This window comes from Vigna radiata, chromosome 6 (genome assembly GCF_000741045.1).
Source record: "Vigna radiata var. radiata cultivar VC1973A chromosome 6, Vradiata_ver6, whole genome shotgun sequence".
Classification (NCBI taxonomy): Eukaryota; Viridiplantae; Streptophyta; class Magnoliopsida; order Fabales; family Fabaceae; genus Vigna; species Vigna radiata.
In genome coordinates, this window is record NC_028356.1 from 25,324,644 (window position 1) to 25,349,252 (window position 24,609).

General features: G+C 34.8%; 1 protein-coding gene across 2 annotated transcripts; it reads right to left on the bottom strand.

Moving 5' to 3' along the window:
- Window positions 1-261: 261 nt before the first annotated feature.
- Window positions 262-12,431, bottom strand: LOC106764867 (long chain acyl-CoA synthetase 9, chloroplastic). 2 transcript variants are annotated; one of them, XM_014649295.2, is made up of 11 exons: window positions 11,711-12,428; window positions 10,719-10,799; window positions 9,699-9,962; window positions 9,106-9,237; window positions 8,804-8,977; window positions 8,213-8,442; window positions 6,843-6,960; window positions 5,773-5,904; window positions 4,997-5,131; window positions 4,269-4,475; window positions 262-697 (listed from the first exon to the last, which is right to left on the bottom strand). In XM_014649295.2, the coding sequence occupies exons 1-11, from the start codon at window positions 12,155-12,157 to the stop codon at window positions 530-532; spliced, it is 2,088 nt and encodes a 695-aa protein (XP_014504781.1). In that variant the 5' UTR covers window positions 12,158-12,428; the 3' UTR covers window positions 262-529. The 2 variants fall into 2 exon arrangements, with proteins under 2 accessions (XP_014504781.1, XP_022638022.1); XM_022782301.1 differs by lacking the exon at window positions 5,773-5,904 and having other exon boundaries at window positions 11,711-12,431.
- Window positions 12,432-24,609: the final 12,178 nt, after the last annotated feature.

Sequence of the window (24,609 nt, forward strand, 5' to 3'; positions counted from 1 at the left end):
CATCAAATCCTCTCAAATCCTTTCCACCAAATTCACTTAAGTGAACAAGACCTGAGGGATGAAGGGATGAATAAAGAGTCCTAACAACACTAATAGCACCTTATCACACAAGAATCCTCTTTGAAAAACTTAAAGTCCCTTTTTTAACACTAAGATTAAACCAAAGCTTACTATAGAAGTCCCTTAAAATTTTTCTTCCTGATTTAGCGGAATCAGGATGGCCGATGGTTTTGGAACAAATAACTTTTAAGAAGGGAAAAGTGGCAAACAAACATAACATACTGAGTAACTCTATAATTGGAAAATTGATACAACAATAACGTCAGATCAAAGTTCATTTTACAGTGTTACTACTTCAGTAAATTAAATTATTCAACGTATTGGCCTTCTGCTCGTAATAAGCCTCACTTTGCATGATAAACTTCAAATGGAAAAAACAAAATGATTAACAAAAAAATACAAAACCCTTCTCACCTCTACCTGCCCTATGCAAATGGGAAATGCTGGTAAAAAGATTAGTGTCCTTAGCCTATGAAGCATACAACTTTGTCAGTTCCTCATTAAAAGTCTTTTTTATTGCCTCCCTCTTGAGTTTGAGAGCAGCAGTGACAAGGCCAGACTCAGGGGTCCATGGATCAGAAAGCAGTTTAATTTTTGCAGGAATCTCAAATTTCTCCAGATGAGCCTTCTTTCCCTCCTGCCAATAGTTTCATTAAGAGAACTTCTATTCTTAATATTTTTTCACAATATTATATACAATTAGGTGAGATAAAAAAAAGGAAGAGAGAAATGAGAAATAAAATGCGCTATTTGGTAGAAAGAGATTGACAATTTGAGGTTTAAGAAAATGTTACAGGAATATTTTAACTCGTTCACAGACTAAGATAACAAAGGAGGAACACATGGAATGTTGATTCAAAGAATGTATGTATGCATACTAGAAAAAGTGCCAACCTTTTCTTTTAATTTTGAAATTTGGGACTCCCACCAAACATAACTAATAATAGGGAACTAAGTGGGATATCTTTGGTGTAACGTATGTTACAAGATATAAAATCGAGAACTAATATCAAGTTACAAATGAACTTTACAACCTAATATAGGCCCCTTTGTCTCCTAGGGACTTTTTATAACATGCAAATTTTATATGAGTAAACATCACCAAATCTGTATAAATATATAAAAAGGATGAAACATCAGCTACATAAATCTACTTCGCCTTCCTTGGCTTTTAGGTTACTTTTATCTTAGATAATCGGCTTGTAAAGTGAGGTTTGCATCTATTTATATATTTTAAATTAGCCTTATCCCTAGAAAGAAAGGGTGCGCATAGTGGAATTCAGTATGGAGAGAAGCGTTTGGTACTGGTTCAAAGCTTGGAAGGAGAAAGCAAAGAATCATTCATGGGATGGTTTGAAGGGAACCCTCGTAATAAGGTTTGTAACCTATGTTGAGCGAAAGTCATTTTGGGAACGAACATGCGGTGAGGTGTCACGGTCCGAGGCCGATCGCTATAACCGAGGCCGATTGAGAGTGACCGAGCGGTCAGAACAGGAGAGGACTGCTGGACCCAACGGGAGTGGACTGGCAAAGCCGAACGTGACAGGACGATCGGAGCCGAACGACGAAGGACTTCAAGCTGCAAACCCAAGAGGACTGAAGGAACCGAACGGTTCAGAAGCGAATGGAAGAGAACCGCCGACTCCGAACGTGAAAGGACAGGAGGAACCAAATGGTCTTACAGTTACATTCAAAGGTCGAACGGTCTTATAGTTCAAACAATCTCGCAGTAATTGGCCGAACGGGCTTACAATTAGAATGAAGGCTAAGGAGGGAAAAGTGGATGGAAGAATCAATGGCCAAGAGAGAAGGATGGATTTTGTGAAGAGGTGGACCAACGAACAAAAGAAGGGCCTTGCTGTTTGTGAGGCACCTGCAGAGGGGAGAGAACTTTTTGAAGCTTTGAAAGACATCGAAGACAATTTCTTCAGGGATTATAATTCTGGAAAAGAAGTGACTTGAATGTTGGAAGCTAATAAAATCCAAGAAGAATGGAAGTCATTAGAGGAGGAATTGCCACTGTTAGAGATATTATATCTAGTTTATTGTAGAGAGGAGTTATGCCCTCAGCCAGGGAGGTTATGCTCCCAGTCCTTGTACAGATACATTCTTTTCTAAATAATACAACTCTTTCATCCATCTTCTTCACTGTTCATATTGTTCTGAGAGCGAGAACGATTAGGTTCAATAATTAGGAACCTAACAGACTTTCAATACACCTCCCTCAAGCCAAGCTATATACATCTCGTGTGTGGAATTAGACATGAATGGATGATCCAATAGTAGCCAGATAGAGGAGGAATGATATGTCCAGAAAACATAAATCTCACTAGGATAAGCTCTAAGTTATGGCTCTGATATCATGTTAAGAAGTGAACTTTAAACCTAACTCAATCCTATAAAATCGGCTTGTAAGGTGAAGTTTGCACCCATATATATACTCTAAATTAGTATTATCTCTAGTTGACGACGTAGGACTTCCAACAATAATTATTGGTTGTTTTCTTTAACCATGTAGAAATTAGAAAATGCCATCTCAATTTGATCCTTTTTATTGTCATGATAAAATGCCAAATCAATGACTTGGTTTAAATAGTATAAGTCAAGGATAAAGGACAGCACAATAAAATGTCAATGTCATGGTCATAAAAAACACACAATTACGACCCTTTTGTAAAAGGAGGATCACTATTTTCCCAATGATAAAAGCTTTTCAAGACATTAAACAAGATGTATCATATTCATATTCAAAAGTGGCCCTACTTAGAGTCCCATGCCCTCACCAAAATCAGTCATGTAACCAACCATCAAAGTCGTGCTTATTTGAGTAGAAGATAGAAATATGGGAGATTGTTCCATATAAATTTCTTCTTGCAAATTGTCGTTGAAGAATGCATTATTGACATCCAATTGATAAAGAGTGTGAAACAAAGGTTGACAAACAACTAACAACAACTGTGGAGAATAGCAAACAACAACAAATTGCAGGGACTAAATTGTCATTAGTAATTGATAGGGGCCTGCAATGGCCGACAACAACAAACTACAGGTACTAGATTGCCATCAGTATCGGATGGTGGCCTGCAATGGCTGACAACGATAGACTATAGGGACTAGATTGGACTACATAGAAACATACCCCATCTCACGGGTAACGGCAAAAATGACGACACGGCAATGACAGACAGTGAAGGTGGAAGATCTGACTCTTCAAAAGAATGGTCTTCTTTATTCAAAGTAGCTAGAAATAGACTCCCCCAACGGTGAACATTGGTGACAAGGCAACAAATAGTTGACAACAATGAAAAAGACTCTGGCAGAGAACTAAAATTAAGAGAGTAGAACTAAGGTACTCAGACATAAATGTTGAAAGACAAAATTCTTACGACAACTAGCCGAGACAATCAAAATCGTGTTATCATGGGTCAAATCTAGAACTTTGACTATGGCAATGGAGGGCGAGAACGACACCAGCAACAGTGGTAGACGACGGTGCTGTTGGTTCAACAGTAGGCAGCACTGTCGCCGACAACGGCAGGTGTCGTGATAGAGGCGACAATTTTTTTTTTCTCAAAAGAATCTTAGGCTCTAGATACCATGTTGAATATAGTGAAAACTATGTATAAAATTAATCTCCCTCTTGGTGAATATATACATAGGATACTCTACTTATAATAGAAGAAATATAGGCTAAGTCAAAAAAAAAAAAATGAGATAATATCAAACTAATTAAAGATAAAAGATAAAGATAATATATGTAATACTCCTCCTCAAACTGGTGTATACAAATCGTATGTATCAAGCTTGTTACTAATATAATCAATAAAGACTTACTAAAAATATATGTTTTTACACTCAAGTGACACCAAATTGCTAATGATTTACGAATACGACATAGAAGATGAAATATTAACCCAAAGGAGAGCATGTGAAATCCAAGTTGCAACTTTTTTACCATTCCACATTTTTTGTGTACAAAATATAGTGTTACGTGATTTGTTTTCTAAATTTGCCTCTATGGTTGTTTGAATACAAGACAAACCCGAGATAATTTTGGACGTAACTCAAGTTAATTACAAAATTTCCTTTAGTTAACTTTTAAGCCTATAATGTATTGCTGATTTAGACAAGTGTACTTCCTAGAAAATGACATTAATTCCTAATCATTACCACTAGGTTGTTAAGAGAATTTGGAAAAGTGGGCATACCTTTACAAGTGATGCGTGCACCTCCTTCACAGTTTCTTCTTTTGCACACAGATCTAAAAAATTGATATATGAAATTCCTTTTTGTGAAGCCCATTCCTCCAATGTGAACTGAGAACCCACCACAAGTGCCACACAGTAACTGTGGAAAGGGTCAGCATGGACCATAATATTGTCCACAAAGGGACTAACAATAAGAGCTGCCTCAACCTGCATTTAATAAGTTGGTCATGTAGGAAAATGTTTTAGAATGGTGCAGCTACAAAGTTGTTGAAAAATATGCCTAAATACCTACAACATGAAGATGGGAATTTTAATTTCTCGGAAAGGAGTAATATTTTATCAAGTTATTTTAAGCATAGGATACACTTAGAATTTGAATTTCCCCTTACACTTTTAACTCCAGTATAGTGCCAGTAACACATTCTCTAACAAACCTTTTACTATTGGCTAAATTTTCTTAAAACTACAAATTTTAATGATTCTTACTTTCACAGTAATGGATTCCGATCTTGATCCTGCAGTTTTTTAAAAGTTTTAACCAACACTGGAATGAATGTTAAAAAGAGCATGTTTGAGAGTTTATTGCTAACACTAACAACTCTAAAAATTGCTAACACTAATAACACTAAAAAGAGAGGTTAGCAATAAAAGTATTAGAGATCCTTTCAATAACACAACTTTTCCTGAAAAAAAACCAAAAAAAAAAAAGTATTATCCATAATATATACCTTTCCCAAGGAGACATATTCTCCATGCTGCAGTTTAACAATGTCCTTTTTACGGTCAATGATTTCAAGGCATCCATCTGGATGAAATCTGCCAATGTCACCAGTGTAAAACCACCTCATGCCTCTTTCATCAACCTTCACAACAAGTACAAATTAATCTCTTCCTCCCCCCATATAAAAAATGTGTAACAAAATACAGACAGACATTGGACAGAAAAAATGTGTAAGATGAAATCTTTCAAATTGACTACACAGAACTTTTAGGTAAACAGTGGAAAATCGGATGTGATACATTATCCCAGTTTGTCTTTTCTCCCTATGAAATAGTGGAGAACATATTAGAAGGTGGGTTTAAGCCTAACTCAATCCTACAAAACCAGCTTGTAAGGTGAGGTTTGCACCTCACTTTTATATTATAATTTGGCCTGATCTCTAGTCGATGTGGGACTTCCAACACACTCCCCTCATGCTAAAGTATAGACATCTTGTGCGTGATAGTAGAAATTGGATGATCCAATAGCGGTCCGATAATGGGTGGAAACAGAAATGTCCACTTAGAACTCGCTAGGATATGCTCTAATACCATATGAAATAGTAGAGAAGATTAGGAGAAATCTCCCTTATGTGTTTAGCATACACATAGGATAGTTTATTTATAATGTAAGATATGGGTTAATGCCCTTAATACAGAATGGACTGAGTCCAATTAACATAAACGCACAACTTAACATCTAACACTCCCCAAAAAGAAAATAGAAAAGACCATCAATACAAACCTTGTATGATTCATTCGTTTTTTCTTCATTTTTGAAATACCCTAGAGTGACATTTGGACCACCTATTACAATTTCTCCACGGGGCATTGGTGAGTCATTTGTTAAATATCCACCTTCAGGCCAGTTGATTAGCTGTGGTAAGAAAAGCAAATGTGCATGAGAAAAACTCTTTCACGGATACCAGAAAGAAAAGTAAACTGCCATGATTAGATATCTAGAGTAGAAAATACATAATGATGACTCAATCTTGAGGCCCCTTTACATTGCACCATTATACAAGGAAGATCATAGATTTTATCTATTTCTATAAAATTTTACGAGCTACAAATCACCAATGACAACAAGATTGAAGAAAAAAAGGAAATAGTTGACATCCAATACATCCACTTTAGAGTTGTGAGAAGGCCTCCACAAAGTCGTAAAGTACATAGGTAACACTTGGAAACATTCAAACAGTGACTTAAAAACATTTATGGATAGATTTGAAAATATTTTCTATTTTGATATTTACATATAAAGTACAAACCTCAGATAGGTTAACTTTTTTGAGTGAGTAAAACCTAGGACCTCATGCATATACATCTCAAATCCCCTACCACGGGGTCAACTCTAGTAGTTGAAATAGGATACAATAACACCAGAAACATCTTTCAAAAAACTTAAGAAAAGGTACATGCTCACAGGTTACTTAAGACTAGATAGTTAAAAATGGTAGAAAATCAACGACAACCATGGTTATAAACAAGACCTTTTGTGAAAAGAAAATGGTAAAATGAGTATAGAAAGAACAAGCTTCCTATTCTAGTAATTTCTCCACTTGCTAAGAAATTTTACATAACGTGACTTAACAAGATTTACTCAAGATAGGTAACCCATGCATATATACACGACCGTGTTGAATGATCGCCATGAAGAATTGTTATCCAAGTATGATTGTAAGGTTTTGTATTGCTTCTCATGATTAATGTAGCAAGGTCCATGCTATGACATTACTCCCCTCCCCATAAGCAAAAATAAAAAAATGCGCCATTCAAGTTGCATGAAGATAAATTGATCTAATCCATAATTACCTTAATAAATGAGCATGGAAGAGGTGGTCCAACACGACCAACAGAAGTGTCATCAACATCAGAGAATGTCCCACCAGCACAAGTCTCTGTAAGACCATATCCTTGACCGATTGGAGCACTGAATATGACCATACATATATGAAAAAATATAATAATGGAAACGCAAAAAGGCAAAAGCACTGGAGTAGAAACTAGTAACATTTCCTTTTGTGGAACACTACAAAGTGAATGAAGTAATTTATCCTTTAGAAAGTCTCCCACATGAAAAACGTAGCTTGAAAATAGGCCTAGGTTAAAATAGCTTGTTTGGTTTTTAGAATAAGTCTAACCTAGGGTAGAATAAAAAACCCTGAGTGTATATGTTAGCAATCCCAAACTCTCCTTAAAGGCTTGCAGTGCAATAAAAGCGCACCTCCCCTTCATTTAAAATCACACCTTTTTATAATAGAATACACTTTAACTTGAAAACTTGAGAGTGAAGTTCTTTTGTGAGAAGAATGAGCTTGGTTGAGTTTTCCCAAGATCCTCTCCTCTTGTCTTCTTGGACTCTCCAAGAAGAGTCTCAAGAGACCCTCAAGGATCTTAGCCACCCTACCCGTAGACCCTAGGGTGTGTACACCTCTAATAAGGAAATTCTTGAAAAAGAGAATGAATTTTAGTATTTTCGTTCATGTTTATTACATTCACCTTATCTCTATTTGTAACAATCTAATCTTCTAAAAAAGGGAAATAAGAAAACAATATACCGAAAAATAAACTAAAAGATCCTACAGATATTTTTTCTAATTAGGAAGATTCTATAGATGTTTTCTTTAATTAGGAAGGTTTTCCTCTAATTACAACATAAATACTCCATCCTTCCTCACTCGTTTTCCATTTCCACTTGCACTATCATCCATTTTCTTATTCGTTCCATTTCTTGCATCTAATTGTGTAATCTTGTTGAGATTCCACCCTTCTACCCTTTCCACATCCTTTAGCCATCAAGATACACCCCAAAAGCATAAACACCATTTGCCATATACACCATCCACCAACACTCACCAAAATCCCATACCTAGACTATTTGGCCATTACTTTCTGCAGCAAAACCCTACAAAAAAGATGGCCAAAAAGGTCCAATCATCTTCCAAGACTTTCTTGGAAGCTTGTTTCTCTTTTGTGTCTTGGGTACTTGGGGACTTCGAGTGGACTTTCCTGGCCAGGAGCCTTGAGAGGACCTCATCAATGAGCTTCTCTGTTTTTGATGTTCTTGGTTTCCTTAAGGAAAATGTCTTACCCTCTACACTTTTTCACTCATTTTTATTCCAAAATAAAATTCTTTTTTATTTATTTCAAAGATAATGCATACATGTAATGACAAGACTAACCCGAGACAAATGTTGATGAACTTCTGGGTATCACCAGAAAGGGGAGCACCACCAGATAGTATAAAACGGATACGGCCGCCCAGAATAGCTCGGACCTTTTTGAACACAAGAAAATCCCAAAGAGCCTTTTCCAAACCCCAAGCTCCAAGCCAACTACCATTAACTGCTTGCAACCTCCGGGCATAGGCTAAATAAAACAATTTCTTTGGCAACCCTCCTGTTGCATTTACCTGTATTGACAAGCTTTTAAGTCCTCAATCTTGCCCAACTAGACCATGTTTGGATAAACTTCTCTATAAATAGCTTTAAGAGATAAAACTAAGATAAAATGCATTGAACTTCTCAAGCAAAAATTAACTCATGCAGTTTAGTTTCTGGAGAAGCTATATAAAAACTAGAACTTTTATATATGTAAAGCGTATCAGTTGATTTTGGCTAAAGCAAAAAGCTCAATTCATTTTACCTTCTTTTGTATTCTTCTATATGAGCAAGAAAAGTTCATCCAAACAATGCAACTAGCTTTCTAACATACATGTACCCTTGACGCGTTCAAAGTAGGAGTGCAATCACACAAGTCACAAGTCAAAGTACCTTCTTGAACACTCCATCACGAACACGATCAAGAATTGCTGGTACAGCTGCCATTAGAGTTGGACTCAGTGCAGTAGCATCCCCCTTTGTTCCTTTCTTAATCTTGTTTGACGTGTCAGTAAGGGTCAAAGGAGATCCATATCCTATAGGAACTCCAACAGCTGCCATCAAGTTCTAACTTGTATGCAAGTTTTTTAAAACATGAAATAAAGGAGAACAGAAGAAATTAGTATGGAAATAAAATCAATGCCCTTAAGAAGAAATATTCATGGAATGTATTCAAGAACACTGTATTCACATACCTCAGCTGCTAATTCTAAGATATGAGCCATCGGCAAGTATGCAAGATATATATCCTTGGTCCCAATATCTGGAACAATGGTCATCACAGCTGAGAGTGTAGCTAAGACATTGCCATGTGTCATCATCACACCCTGTGCAAAAGAAAGATTAAAGAAATAGCAAAATAACATTAAGGTTAAACTACTTATTTGATCCTAGTTGTTTCCATTTTAGGTTTTAGTCCTTGTACAAGAAAACTGAAAATTTTAGACCACGCCTGGTTTTTTTGTGAGAGCAGATAATTTATGTGGCGGTTTCACTGTCAGAAATTGTTTTCTAATGCTAGTAAAAGGAACCAAAACTAACTTTTTGTGCGTGCACAGGAACTAAAACTTTAGTTTTCTTGAGCAGGGGCTAAAACTTAAAACGGGAGAAACTATAAGAGCAAGTGAATAACTTAACCCAGTATAAATAAGAGAATAAAAAAGGAACAAAAAGAAGCAAAGAAAACATATTTTAGACATTCTAAAACACTGTGTAGAGCAGTCAATCAAGTAAAAGGATACAAGAAATTGAAATTGGGAGAGCTACACATCTCAAAGATGCTTCTGACCTTGGGTAATCCTGTACTTCCACTTGTATACATTATAACTGCAACATCTGCTGAAAGTGGTAAATCAGCTTCAACAGGGTTTTCTCTGCCAAGTCTCTGAACCTCAGAGAACGAAGTGATTGTCCAGTTATACGCAATAGAAGAGGCATCAGATGGGATATCATCATCCATGCAAATCACACGTTTCACTGTGTCAAGTTGTCCACTTATATTTACTAGTGTTTTCATTTCTTTTCGCCCACAAATTACTGTTGTAACCTCTGTCTGGAAAAAGTTTTTGAAAGTGAGTTCGTACCAAAACAAAGAACACACAAACTTAAACAAGGGCAAACACAAAAACATTTCAGCAAGTTCTAGAAAGTAAATCACAACTGTGAGAACAAGCCCTGGCTATATAAACAACTTTACGAGACAGATTCAATTTTCGGAAGCTCAATAAACTAAAAATGCTAGAACTTATTGGTTGAGGAGATGTGTGATGTTCAAGTTTGCTCACCAAAAAATTGTGGACAATAACTTTAGTTTATTTCTTTAGAAAACCTACAAACTAACTACAGCCTTGTGTTAGTTGCTTATATAATGCCACCTCATGATGTAGCTAAAATTTGTTTGGTGCACTGAATTGAAGAGGATTTAGAAAATGCAAGAAGCATTTTTTATACATTGACATTTGCAGTGAAATAGAATTGTGTTCATGACATTCTAGTACTCTACCAGATAGCCAGTCATTGATCGCTACTGTGCATTTCCTAGCAAAGTTATTATTTAACATACATCAAAAGAGCCCGGCCATATTGCTTCAGAAATTTAATCACACCTCTTTCCTTTTTTTTCTCACATGTCATATACGTGACAAGTGCTAAAAAGTTGATCCATCTTATATATACAATCAAACGTGGCAAACTCGTATTTATCCAAGGGTAAGATCCACTGGATTGTGATGAGGGTATACAGCAATTAGCAGGACATCCCAGGCATAGATGTGTGAGAAATAAGAGACAAAAGAGGAGTAACAAAAACCTCATTCAATGAATATGATAAAGCTTCCTCTCCCAATGATGCATACATAGTAACCACTGTCAAATTTCGCCTGAAACAACCCTGAAGAAGCAAAACGAGGGAAAGAAAAACCATGTCAAGTTATTTCCCCCTTATTATAGGGAAGAGTTATCAGTACACAATATTATCCTTCCTATGCAAAGAAGTTGTTTTCACTTTTAAGTTCATGACAATTGATATCAAAGTGCAACTTTACCCATGGACCACGTGTAACCAACTTTACCCATGTTACGAAGGTGTAGTTTCTTTCTATCTTGCAAAAACTTTAAAGACAGATTTTATATTTCTTAAGTAAGTTTTTCCAATCAAATTTCCCACTTGATAAATAAAAGAATGGCGACGACTCTAATGTGCAAAAAAACAATTCCAGCATTAGCATAGAAGTGTGACCAGGTCGTGTGTAGTGAATGAAATAAGTAAAAATTAAATAATTGCCACCAACATTTCATTGAATAGAAAATAAAAAAATTCACAAACATGAAGTGTTAGAATCAAAATGAAAGTGTGTTCAAGTCAAGAAATTTCTGCAGATATAAAATGTCAAGCGTAAACCTTTTTTTTTATAATTACGTAAATCTAATCTTACTCTTTTTTACACAAAAAATCCCATCTCACTTAATTACTTAATAAATTTAAATATTTTCCAGAAAACTGCCTTAAATACAATTTCATGAACTTAATCCCATAACTTTTTGCATAAATTTCATTTTTGTATCATCTTAATAATAGAATTTTAATTTATCCTTAAATTTAATATTGAATATTTCACAAAAATCTTGATGTAACATCACAGCATTGTCATAACATTTATAAGACCGACACTTCAGTATGTTATCATCACATTAATATTTCTTATCAAATAAAAGACCTTAAAGCAATTCATATAATAAAAGTGTACACTTAAATTCGTAGAAAAAGCAAATCCAAAAAAGAGTTTAACCGGGCATCAGAACCTGAAGAGCCATAAACCACTCTTGGCGCGTGTCAGCAAAGATGGCGGCGCGTTCCTCCCTGGCATGTCCAAGGAAGGCTAACCCGGAAGCGAAGCTCGAAACGATATCGAAAACCGTATCGTAGGAGAGCCAGCCGTAGTCTCCCAAGTGAAGCTTCTCGAACGACCTGCCGTCGGGGCCGCTCTCCACTTCCCTCGCCAGCACCACGCGCGTGCCAAGGAGGAGCCTCTCGGCATGCGTTTTGCACGCCTCTTCGAAGAGCTCTGCGAGCGTGGCAACGCCTTCCCACGCGCTCTGGACCGGGGACTCAAACCGGCTGTTTCGGATAGCCAGACCGGCCTCGCCGCCGGTTTGGACCGGAACGCCACGTTTTCTGGGAGGATTCTTGTTGCGTACGAGAAGCGTGACGAGGAGAGGGAGTATGACTCCGAAAATGTAGGGACTCATGGTGGCGTGGGATGTGTGTGTGTGAGAGAGAGAGAGAGACAGAGAGAGAGGCTTAAATTAAGTAAACGGAAGATAAGAAAGAGAAGAAAGAGAAGAGAGTGTAGCTTTGGGGAGAACGATGCAGTGAGCGTCGTTGGAGTTTCAGTAGGGAACGAGTTCCCCAACTTGGTTTGGCACAAGTGCTTTCAGATTTGTTTTGTCGTCAACTTTTCTTTTGTTTTCGATGGTTTTCCTCGGATTAGGTTGCCAACGTGGAAACAGATGCCTACCCGCAAAACCGGAGAATAATGGAAAGGAAATTATTATTCCACCAAATTACATACTAAAGTCTCCAAAAATTCTTTCCTTCTTTTTTTAATTTAATATTTATAACATTTTTTAAAAACATATTACAGCTGTCGAATAATGACGGCAATCACGGTAATTTTCTTACACAAATTATTATTACTCTTCTTACGTAATTTTACTCTTTATATATATATATATATATATATATATATATATATATATATATATATATTTTGATTTTAGGTTTAATCTCTCCTTATATTCGTCTAAAACTTCAAATAGGTTCTTTGCTTTTTTTTGTCTCAATTGAATCTTTATTTTTGTTAATTTGATACAAATGAATTCTTTCCGTCAATTTCATCAAAGGGTCCTGGTAACATTGCAACTTTAATACACGTGTAAAAAAACGTGTACGAATTGCATGTTTTAAAATTTAGAATTAAAGAATTAAATAAATATATTATAATTTTTATTGAAATAAAATAAAGAAAGGACAAAGATGGAAAATTGTATTGTTCTTTTTGCTAAAACATCTATTGTCTCTGCAATTAGGAAATCAAAATCAAATGGGGAGAATTTTGTATTTTAGGACTCGTTTCTCATCCAGACATTGTTGTTCGCGCAATGAAGAATGAAATGAAGAATTCACATTCAACTTGTTCTTCAACTCCATCTGGTGTCTAGTCGCCACACTCATTTCTCAGACATTTTCTTTTAACAGGGGATGAGCCTTTGAATGTTTTTTACGCTATTTTCAATGGGATGAATGAAGAAACACTTTTCTTTTCTTTTTTGCAAACGCTGCTTTCATTTTGCAAGGCTGATTTCATTTCCAATTAAAAAGGTATATTTCACATTGAGTTTTAGAGTGCATGGTGAGACGACTGCTTGGGAAAAAATGCTGCTTTAATTCTTGAATTTTGGGAGCACACGTGTCCAGGGAGGAAACTAATTTCATCTGGAGAAGCAACATGGTGTCAAGGTTTGGTGATTCACTTTCTTTTAGAATATTCGGTCATTTTTATTTTCTTCTCTTGGAATGAAGAGCAGTTGAATCATAATTGCTCCGAGCACACGGACATAGATAGTTGGATGGTCACGACTCATGATGGATTTTTAGATGTGCATTTCCTTTTTCTTTGAAGAGGCGAACATTTCATTTTTTTTTAGTTGCACGGTGCATTTGCTTTTGGATTAGAGTGAAGAAACGATGATTGATTTAGTGAGACATGGTGTCACGGCCTGGCTGGAAGAAGCACGAGACAACGATGACACGAACTAGAACACAAAATTTTCCCAATTTGATTTTGATTTCCTAATTGTAGAGACAATGGATGTTTTAGAACAATACAATTTTCCACCTTTGCCCTTTCTTTATTTCATTTCAGCAAAAATTATAATATATTTACTTAATTCTTTAATTCTAAATTTTAAAAATCCAATTCACACACTTTTTTTTGACACGTGTATCAAAACTGCAGTGTCACCAGACCACGTCAGACACTCATTAACGTCGTTTGATGAAATTGACGGAAAGGATTTATTTACATCAAATTAACAAAAATAAGGACCTAATTTAGACGCTAAAAAAGTAAGGGACCTATTTGAAATTCTAGACAAAAATAGGGACCTATTAAAACATTAAACCTTAATTTTATTGAGGAAAAAAGTAATTAATTTGATATAAATTAAAAAAAAGAAAATTAATTACACGTTACAAACTGAATATATCAGTCAAATTAATTTTTTTTTGGAAAAAACTTAAGTTACAATTATTTAAAATGAAAAAAGGTTTAATGTTAAATTTGAATATAGTCAAAAAATCAATTTAATATATAAATTTGTCAATAAAATTGTTACGTGAGAATTAAAAATATGACATTCATTACAATTTAAAAACCTTTACAGGGATAATGTAAGTCACTTCGGTTAGGGATAGGAAAATGAATTAGATTAGACTCACTTGTAATTTGGAAATGGTTGAATTTTGCAATCTAGTCTAACTCGTTATCAGGTTATTGTCTGGATTGTTTAAGATCTTGGTCGAGTTATATCAAATCTTTGTTGAATAGTATCAGACATTGGTCGAGGTTTTTCAAACATTGACTCAGTTGTATCAGACCTTGGTCAGATTGTCAAACCGTGTTAATATGAAATGTTACAGCAATGGTTCATTTTTTATTATGATGTCGAGCTGCTAGCACTACTAATCCACGAGGTTGGCCTACTAGGTTGTTGGGCATGACGGGTGGGATTAGTTCAGGCTCCTAAATTGAAAACATTGTGTCAACCTGCCTTTTTCAATTGGGCTAACAAACTGACCCGTCAAGCTTGGTTCTTTTTGTCATCCCTATCAGTGATGGTTTGTAGAGGTGAAGGTTTTACACGTGAAGTGTTGGTTGTGCATCTTGTAGAGTGCTCGTTCATGATTGTATGTTCTAGGTAGTTGGATTTGCACACGTGGTTAGAGGGTTGTTGGCTAGAGGGAGGTTAGTTGTTTGGTAAGACATAGGTATGACTTCTTCTTTGGAGATTCATATTCTTTAGGGTTGCTTACAAGATCAAGATAACAGAAAAACATATTTCTCTAAATCTTCTTCTTAAGATGTGTGGACACAAAAACATACATTTTCCTAAGTCCTTAATAATGTGTGTAATTTTCTTTTGTCCCAATTACCTACTCCTTATATAAAGGGAGAAATGGTCTTTATGCAAATTCTTTAAAAAAAAAAGTTTATTTTGTTGGATTGGAGGAGTGCAAAAATCATTTGCATGGCGTATTTTTGTTAAAGGGGATAAACCTCTTACACATTTAGACTCTAGTAAAAAACTTTAGGTTGCTTGGGAACATTTGGGTTAATGGAAGGAAAATCCATTTGGCAAAGGGTTATATGAATTTGTTTTTTTCTTTTTTAAAAGACATGTAGGGGTTTTGTGTAATGCCCCAAAATTTAGGGTGTCACGAGTGGTTATAAAAACCGATAAAATTTCAAATTTTTTATCACAATGCGGAAACATACTTTTGGAAAACCTCAATAATTAATCGTGCATACTTATTCTAAAACATAATAGTTCCAAAATCCTTATCCAATTACATTATTCATAAATAATGAAAATAACGAAGGAAATATAGAACTCCAATTACATTATCTCAAAGTTCAAACACAATGACTTTAAAAGAAAATTCCAAATTCGTCCCTTGTCATCTCTCAAATCTATCATGCCTCAACAACATCTATAACATCATCTGATCACATATAATACATTATATGATCAATGTTGATAACATCATTCAAAAAACACAAACACAATGACGTATAGGGTAAACTACCATTAAAACAATCATAATTACAAGATATAAATACATTGATTATATAAACCATAAACAACCACCCCATACATAGTAGTATTAACAATAAAATTCCTAATCCGCTAACATAAACGATTCAATCATAATGAATCACTCGATCCTTGCTTCCGATCTCCGATCCCTAATCCTCGATTCTCGATCCTTGATCATTAATCCTTGATATTTACCCATTGATGTGGTCACTAACATCTCACACCTAGACCATTGGTCTATCCATTCATTAACACCTATGCTAATTACCTTCTATAACCATTATAGTAACACCACTACCAACATAACATAACCAAGAGCATCTTTTACACCATGATCATCATTATAGATATATCACCATCATGATTATCACAATCATGAACAACACCATGAGCTTCACCAAACAATGAACTCCATCATGACAAGACTCAATCACACTTTTGCACCCTACCTCACCCACCTATAGCCTCCCCTACAAGAATACTCGAGCTATCCCTCTTTTGGCTTTAGACCTCTTCCCCTATCACAAAATGCAGAACATTTATCCCCCCACCAAAGAAGATTCAACACTTGATTACCATTCTGTTTTCTACAACTATTTGCCAAAAAGAACATACACCACTCTCTTTTCCACAACCAATGCCATAGAGAATCACTCACTTTTCAACAACCAATGCCAAAGGGAGGTCCCTATCCGCAAATAGTCTTAGGATTTACTAGCTAGTAGACTAATCTCCCATATCTCCTGCTCACTAATCAACCATACACACCCTTGTGCATTCTATCACACATTCATGCTCCATCACCACTCAAACCAAACCTAACCCTAAACACATCAACTATTCTCATTCTTCACGTTTTGTAGTATATACGCTTGTCCCTCGTCCATTCTTCCCTAAAACAAACTTTTCCAGCAAAAATACACTAGGATGATCGATTATCATTGATGAGAATCGATTATTCCAGACAGCTACAATACCAATTTTTCAGCATTTCAAACTATGAAATGATAATTCATCATTCCAAATAATCAACTATTCAAGTGACGAAACTGAACAATGACGCACAAATAACCGATTGTAACTTAAGATAATTGATTGTTGTCGAACCCAACTCATTTTGGACGAACATCAAGCATTCAAAACACGCAAACCTCATCCCTAAACCACGAGAAAACATACTTAACTCATCATACATGCATTCAAGCCTTACATACCCTTGAGAACAAACCCAAATACATACATTGCATCATTTGAATCATCCAAAACTCATCATTATACATATTATACCCCAACAAAACCCAAACATATTGCACATGATTATCATGCTCTCTTTATATCATGTATCTACATGGTAAAATCCCAATTATCATAACTTTGTTCCCTCTTAGCATTAAACCTTATTATGGGATAACCCAACAAAACCATATATACATTCATAGGGAAAACCCATCATAAATATTACATAAACCCTTTCCCCATGCATACACAAACCTTTAGCCAACAATAACCACAAATAATCATAACCATAATCATATATACATGCATCAAAAACAACATTATCAATCAAGGTAATCAAGAACACATATGACATACAACAATAAACAAATAAAGGTAAGCTTCCTCAAACATTGGCCAATACTAAAGCTTTATATACACTCCAAAAACACCATAAATCTTCCCTTGCACTAATGTTTTCTACAACTTCTTTGCCTCCCTTCTAACAAAATGTCTCTCTCTCCCTTTCTCTATGTTTCTCTCTTTGATGTAGGGTTTCTAGGATTTCTATAACAAATGCCACCCCTTTCCCTATACCTTAGTTTTTATAAATCACCCAAACCATATCTCTAATATTATCTCACTTAAAAATAATATATTTTTAAATCCAAATCTATCTAAATCTCTACCTTTCTTTTATTCCACATTCATCCCTTTATCTATTTTATTTTATTTTATTTATTTTCCATGCTTTTACTTCCTACACCCCTTAATTTAATTTCTGCACCAGTTAATAAAGGTAAAAGACCATTTTGCCTCTAAGCAAAAATACAAATAACTAAAGGTTTCCCTTAACTCTCTTCGTACTTAGAATTGAACCAACAACCATTTAATCATAGACCACTCTTCTATCAACAAGACAACCCATCACATTGATACTATCAAACACACACCAAATCAACAACATACCTAGTGCTGTCAAAACGGGCCACCTGGCCCGACCCGGCCCCGCCTACCACGGGTTGGTCACTTAGTGAGCCAACCAACCCAACTCATTTATTAGAGAGTCAGAAAAATTTGAACTCGGCTCGACCCACCATGGCTTGGTCGGCTCACTAACTTACTTAATTACAATTTTTTAAAATAAAAAAATTACAAACTTTTTGTAATTCAAATATAAATAAATTTAACTCACAAAATGGTGTTAAACTCAAGAAATTTCAAAATAATAAAAAAGAATTACAATATAATCGACGTATAATGAGCCAGATGATATTTTTTAGGATTTAATAAGATAATAAATTAATAAAAATAAAATTAGGTGGGGTGGTGGGCCAACCCGGCTCACCACGGGTTCAACCTGGATGAGTCAGGTTTAAATGAGCCAGGTTAAAAATTGACCCGCATAAAAAAAAATTCATTTTATTCCAACCGAACCCGTGGTGGGCCAGGTTGGCCCGCGAGATGTAAGCCAGGTTGACAACTCTAAACATACCAATCATGTGTTGTACTTAATTAAAATAACATTAAAGAATTAACATAATTATGTTTTAACAAAGATATTCACACAAAACACCTTATTAGACATATCAACTCTAAAAAGAAAACATACTCAAGTCTTAACAAAACTTTATTCCTAAAACCCTTAGTTTCCATGAGTTTTACATTTTGGGTATGGAACTTGGAATTATTTCCTAGCATTCTTTGTGTTTGTTCTTAGACAAAAGAAATTTGTCCTTACTTCCATGAAACTCATGAAAACTCAATGTTGGGTTCGCATAAATGCCAATTTTTCAAAGACAAAACTCCATTCTTTTCCCCCAAACCTTCTAAAGAGTGCCTTCTCAAATCCTCCCAAGAAGGATTCTTAGCCTTCCTTTTACAAAATCTATACCAATGGTTGGCCCCTCGTTCCATATGATAAATGCCAGATGAATATTTTTCTTTGATGAGATATTTTGAATTTCGAAGAACTTTTTCGCTCTTGTTATCCACCCTATAGGATCGAACCCTTCAAAAGTGGGTAATTCCACCATTTTCATCCAATATTTTTCTTCCTCTTCCCCTTTAGATTCTTCAATTTGTTCTTTCCTCATTCCCTTTTCTTCCTTTGTTAACAAAAGTATGACTTCCTTATAAGCCTCTTTCATGATTCTTGGACTTCTACAACATTTCTTAAATTTCTTGAATATTGTCTCTCAATTCCGTAATTGCCTTATCCTATTCATTGACACACCTTTCAATAAGATTCATTTTTCCTTCCATGATTCTTCCTCTTCTTGATGCGACAACTTGGACAAAAATGTTAGGTTTCTTGACAAGAAAAACCTATCTATGAATACTCACACAAAAAAGAGTTATCACACATTCCAAAACAATGAAAACACTCTTATTATTGGATTGTTGTCAATAAAGCAACATGTACAAAGCTTCTAGTGACAATGTTCCTTCCTACATAGCGTTACAATAATTTTGTCCTCTCTTCTTCTAAAAACAAAGCCCCCCTAAACAAAGCTACCTCTACTCCCTCTAATCCTCCTGACAACTACGTACAACAACATATTTTTTAATAAGCTTCCTCCTAACATATACATTCATAATCCTATCAGTTTGTACAAATAATACAGGGCAAGTTCGTGAATGAAGATTGGTTGCATTTTAGAATGAATTAACAACACAAAACACTTCAAATCTAAACTAGAAATTATTAGGAAATTAATTCAAACCCAAACAAAGCCTTACAATGAGAAATCAAAAATTAATGAACCTAGGTTAACTGAAATAACTACTTAAGTGTTTGAATTTTAGATTTTCATTCAAAAGACGAGATTAAAAGATAAAAATTGTTGAAAAATCATTCATCTAAATACTCTTTATATGAACCTAGGTTAATTGTAATATAAAGCATTATGGTGTTCCTTGTGGAAAATATGCATGGGTGTAAGTCATGAAATGATTTTCCTATATTACTAACCCCAAAGGACCCATGCAAATTATTGGGGACTTAAATAGCTTATTTTCCTTTGTTTTGAAGGAATATGACCGATGATAAGAAGATGTTCATTAAATTTCAAAGAAGGGAACAAGGATTTGTCACCATTTGAGACAATAATAAAGGAAAAATTCTTGGGACAGGTGACATTGGAGGGAAAGACACCTTGGCCATCAAAAATATGTTGTATGTTGAAGGATTGAAGGACAACCTTCTAAGAAATAACCAATTGTTTATTTACAAAGGAAGAAAATCCATGGTTGTAACATAAATGACAATTCTCCTTCTCAAGCTAACGATGTCCTTAAGAGTTATCAAGAACCACGTGGATTTTTTATAGATAATATCTTAGGAGATATTTCGAAAGGGCTAAGACGCAATTTAAATAATTTTTGTATGACTATGTCTTCTGTTTCTCAGTTAGAAATCAAGAATATTGAAGAATCTCTTTAAGATGATAAATGGTGTGTTGTAATGCAAGAAGAGCTAAGCCCATTTAAAAGAAATGATGTTTGGGAACTCATTCCATGAAAGGAGAAACATCAAGTTATTGGAACAAAATGGATGTTTCCAAACAAGCTAGATGAGGATAGTCATATTACAAAGAACAAAGCTAGACTTGTTGCAAAAGGATACAATCAAGATGAAGGTATTGACTATGATGAAACTTATGCTCTTGTTTCAAGGTTAGAAGCTATACGCTTAACTATTGCTTATGCCTCTATTATGAAATTTAAATTGTATCAAATGGATGTTAAGAGTAATTCCTTAAATGGTTTTATCAAAGAAGATGTTTATGTTGAGCATCCTCCTGGTTTTGCAAATTTTAAATATCCAAACCATATTTACAAGCTTAAGAAAGCATTATATGACTAAAACAAGCTCCTAGGTCTTGGTATGAGACTTAGTAACGTTTCATTAGCAAATGACTTTTCTAGAGGAAATATTAATTCAACATTGTTCATAAAGAGAGTAGGCTTGAGGTTAATCAAACCATGTTTATAGTTATGATTGATTCTCTTCTATCTTACTACAAGTAGGGTTGATATTATGCAAAATGTATATGTCTGTGCTAGGTACCAAGTATGTCCTAAGGAGTCTCTTCTTGTAAGTTAGGTGTATCTTAAAATATCTTAAAGGGACTACTTCCTTGGGCCTGTGGTATCCTTTTGATAATAAGATATTATGATGTTGATTATATGGTTTAAAAATAGATAGAAAGAGTACTAGTGGCACTTGTCATTTTCTTGGATATTCTTTAGTCTCATGCTACTCTAAGAAATAGGCTTGTGTGGCTTTGCCCACTATTGAGGTTGAGTACTTTTTTGCTGATAATTGTTGTTCCTAAATTCTTTGATGAAATAATAAGTTGAGGATTTTAACATCTTCCTTAACCACATTCCACTAAAATGTGGCAATACAAGTGCTATAAACCTGGCCAAGAACCCCATAATGCATTATAGAACAAAACATATCGAGATTAGATATCACTTCCTTATGGATCATGTTCAAAATGGTGATAGTGTTATTAATCTGTGATAAATGGTTATTGAGAAATTAGACTGCATGAGTGTTGATTAATGATGGTTATCGAATTTCATAGTATTGAATTTATTCTCTCTTTGAGAGTTATTTAAATTTATACTTGTAATCAAAACACTGATTGTGTTTATTTATTCAAAAGTAAATTAAAACACATGTATTGTTTAACTCAGTTGAGTTAAACGTTCTAGACAGGTTGTCTAGGGTTGATACCAAAAGTGGTTAAACTCAGACTTGTGAGGTTGACTAGGGGAACTAAAAGTTGTTGATAATAATTACATACCATGAGTGAGTTATACTCGTTTCTAATCTTGTATAAGATTAGTAGAACCCCTTAAAAGTTCTTAAGGGAGACTGGACGTAGCTTAGGTTGAGTGAATCAGTATAAAAATACTTGTGTTATTGTTTTTCCTATTTAAAATATTTTCCTAAATGATTGTTTGATAACACAAGCTTATCTCGCAATAGTTATTAAACATTGTTTTTGCAAAATGTTTTAAAACACTATGTGGGATTAATTTCCCTTCTGTTGATTATACACATATGGTCTTTTATTTATAATAGAAGAATATGGTCTAAGCCCAAAATACAAATAATAAATAATAACAAACTAACTAAAAATAAAAGCTAAAGATAAGATCACTAGTGCAAAAACAACTTATAACGTCACGCGGTTAACGTCGAACCACTAAATAGACAACGTTAAAAATGACTGGTGACATTTTTGTAAATAAATGCAATTATTAAACGTCGTTTAGAATTGTAATTCGACGTAAGAGAATATAAAACATCGAATGCCCTAGCGTTAGACGTTAAAAGGATATTGAATTCAAAAAAAAAATTGAGCGGGAGATTGAAAATTAATTCACTTTATCTTAGCACGCAAGACCTTTTTCTCTGCTCAAAATTTTTTCGAACGAAGTTTGACGACCATCAAATGTAATCTTTCTTTCATTTGATACAAATGCATGTTAATTAACTACTTTATTTATGATTTTCGTTTGTTTTCACCGATTATTTTCGTGTAGGCGCATTCTGCTTCCTCTCTCACTGGTGGCAACATTTTATTCCGATGAACCGAGGTTAGTTTTCATTTTCGTTTTCGTTTTGAAGAACTTATTTTTTTATAACTTGTTTGTTATTTTTTATTGAACTTGTTTGATGTTGTTGTTGCTTGGTTGAACTTGTTTGTTATTATTGTTTGATGTTTGATTGAACTTCTTTTTTGTTTGTTATTGTTCTTTGATTAATCCTATATTACTGTTCATAGTTCATGATTTATAAAATACCAACAAACTAAAATTATTCTTTTTTCATCTTTTCAGGTCTCGTAGAGTTGTAAAAGAGGATCACAATTATTTAAAAAAAAAGAATTGATTAACGTCGTATGTTGACAAAATTCGACGTTATTTAACGTCGTATATTGACAAAATTCGACGTTAAATTAATGTCGAATTTTTTAAATTTGAAGTCAATTTAACATCTCCTGATATAACGTTGTGATCGAATTCGACGTGAAAGGCCAAAAATATTCGACGTTATATGTTGTCTTTGTACTAGTGGATAGACATAATATATCTAACATGATGGAATCCGTTTTTTGAACTAAATGGAGATCCATGAAGTGAGCATCAACTTAAGCTAAGGCTAGGAAATTGGAAGAAGAAGGACTTTCAAGCTTTTTCTTGCTTTCCCTTAAGCCTTAGAAGATATTTGACTTCTCATAAAGAGTCATGCTAAAAGAAGATGGAAGAGGAAGATGCAGCTTGAAGGATTTTACTCTTGTGGAGAATCACTTACTAGTCTTCTTCTCTTATCTTTGTAAATATGTAAAAGTTTCTTTTAGCTTTGTTTTATAGGCTTAGTATCTTTTAGAGTAAAATAGTGCACCATAAACCTTGATGTAGGTGATTATGTGCTTAAAATGGGTCATATGAAGCCTTTGGAACATGTCAACATCAAGGAAGGCTCCTAGACATTGAACTTGAATGGTAGTTAGGGGGGAAGGCTCTCATTCATCCCCCCTTGCCATAGGAAGCTTCTAGTTCCTTTCTAGTGCATTAAATGCTAGCCTACTCCTTCACCTATAAAAAGAGAGACAACCTTGTATAATTTTTTAGAACTTGATTGAATGTAAAGTCCTTTTTCCAAAATTGCAAGAGTTCTCTTCTTGAGTTCTCATCTTATGAAATTGTCTTCTTCAAGACTTCTTCGTACCTTCTCCTTCATGGTTGGCCTAACCTCTTAGAAGGACATCTACCTAGACCATCCAACGCCATCAACCACATCTCTTCATCTTGAAAAGCTTCCGCAACATTCATCATCTCACATCGAGTCCATCCTTTGAAGAGCTTCGTCAACACACCTTGGAGAACATCTCTTGTTGAAGAAGAATCCTCAAAGCAATCTCTATCATAACACTCCCTCAAACTTGTGCATACAAATCATATGTACCAAGCTTCCTACTAATATAATCAATAGACTTTAGTGAAAATATTTGCTTTTGCAGTCGAGTGACACCAAATTGTTAATGATTTGTGAAGACAACATAGAAGACGAAATACCAACCTAGAAGATTCTTCTTGAGCAACAAATCTGGGAGGTTGCTCCATCTAAATCTCTTCTTGAAAATGACCGTTAAGGAATGCATTATCGACATCTAGTGGATAAAAAGGTCATTGTTGAAGAGCCACTACGACTATAAATAAACTAACAAAAGCCATCTTTGCCATGGGAGAAAAAGCATATATAGATGGGTCAAACGCAATGGTGATAGATGGGACGTCAAAAGAGACAGTAGTAGAAGAAGCCATGGATAAACAAAAGAGAAAACTTAAAAATTCAAGATTCTCCAATCAAGGCACCTGAAAAAGGAAAAAGAGCAACCTCGATGATCTAAATAGATGTTTGAAACGATACGAGATGTGCGACCATACACGATGAACCTGAAAAGGAAAAAAAAGCATCCTCGTCACTCTGAATTGAAGTGAGACGTGCCACCATGCACAACGGAAAAGGGGGCAAATCCACAACTTCATAAGGTAAAGGCATTGAGAGCGCGTAAGAGCTTCAA

Excerpts from the sequence above, each read along its gene's own strand:
- LOC106764867 (XM_014649295.2), bottom strand. The coding sequence starts at position 12,157 with ATGAGTCCCTACATTTTCGGAGTCATACTCCCTCTCCTCGTCACGCTT. Across the intron at positions 5,905-6,842 it reads TTCCATGCTCATTTATTAAG|CTAATCAACTGGCCTGAAGG; the intron begins GTAATTATGGAT and ends TTCTTACCACAG. Across the intron at positions 5,132-5,772 it reads AAACGAATGAATCATACAAG|GTTGATGAAAGAGGCATGAG; the intron begins GTTTGTATTGAT and ends CTTGTTGTGAAG.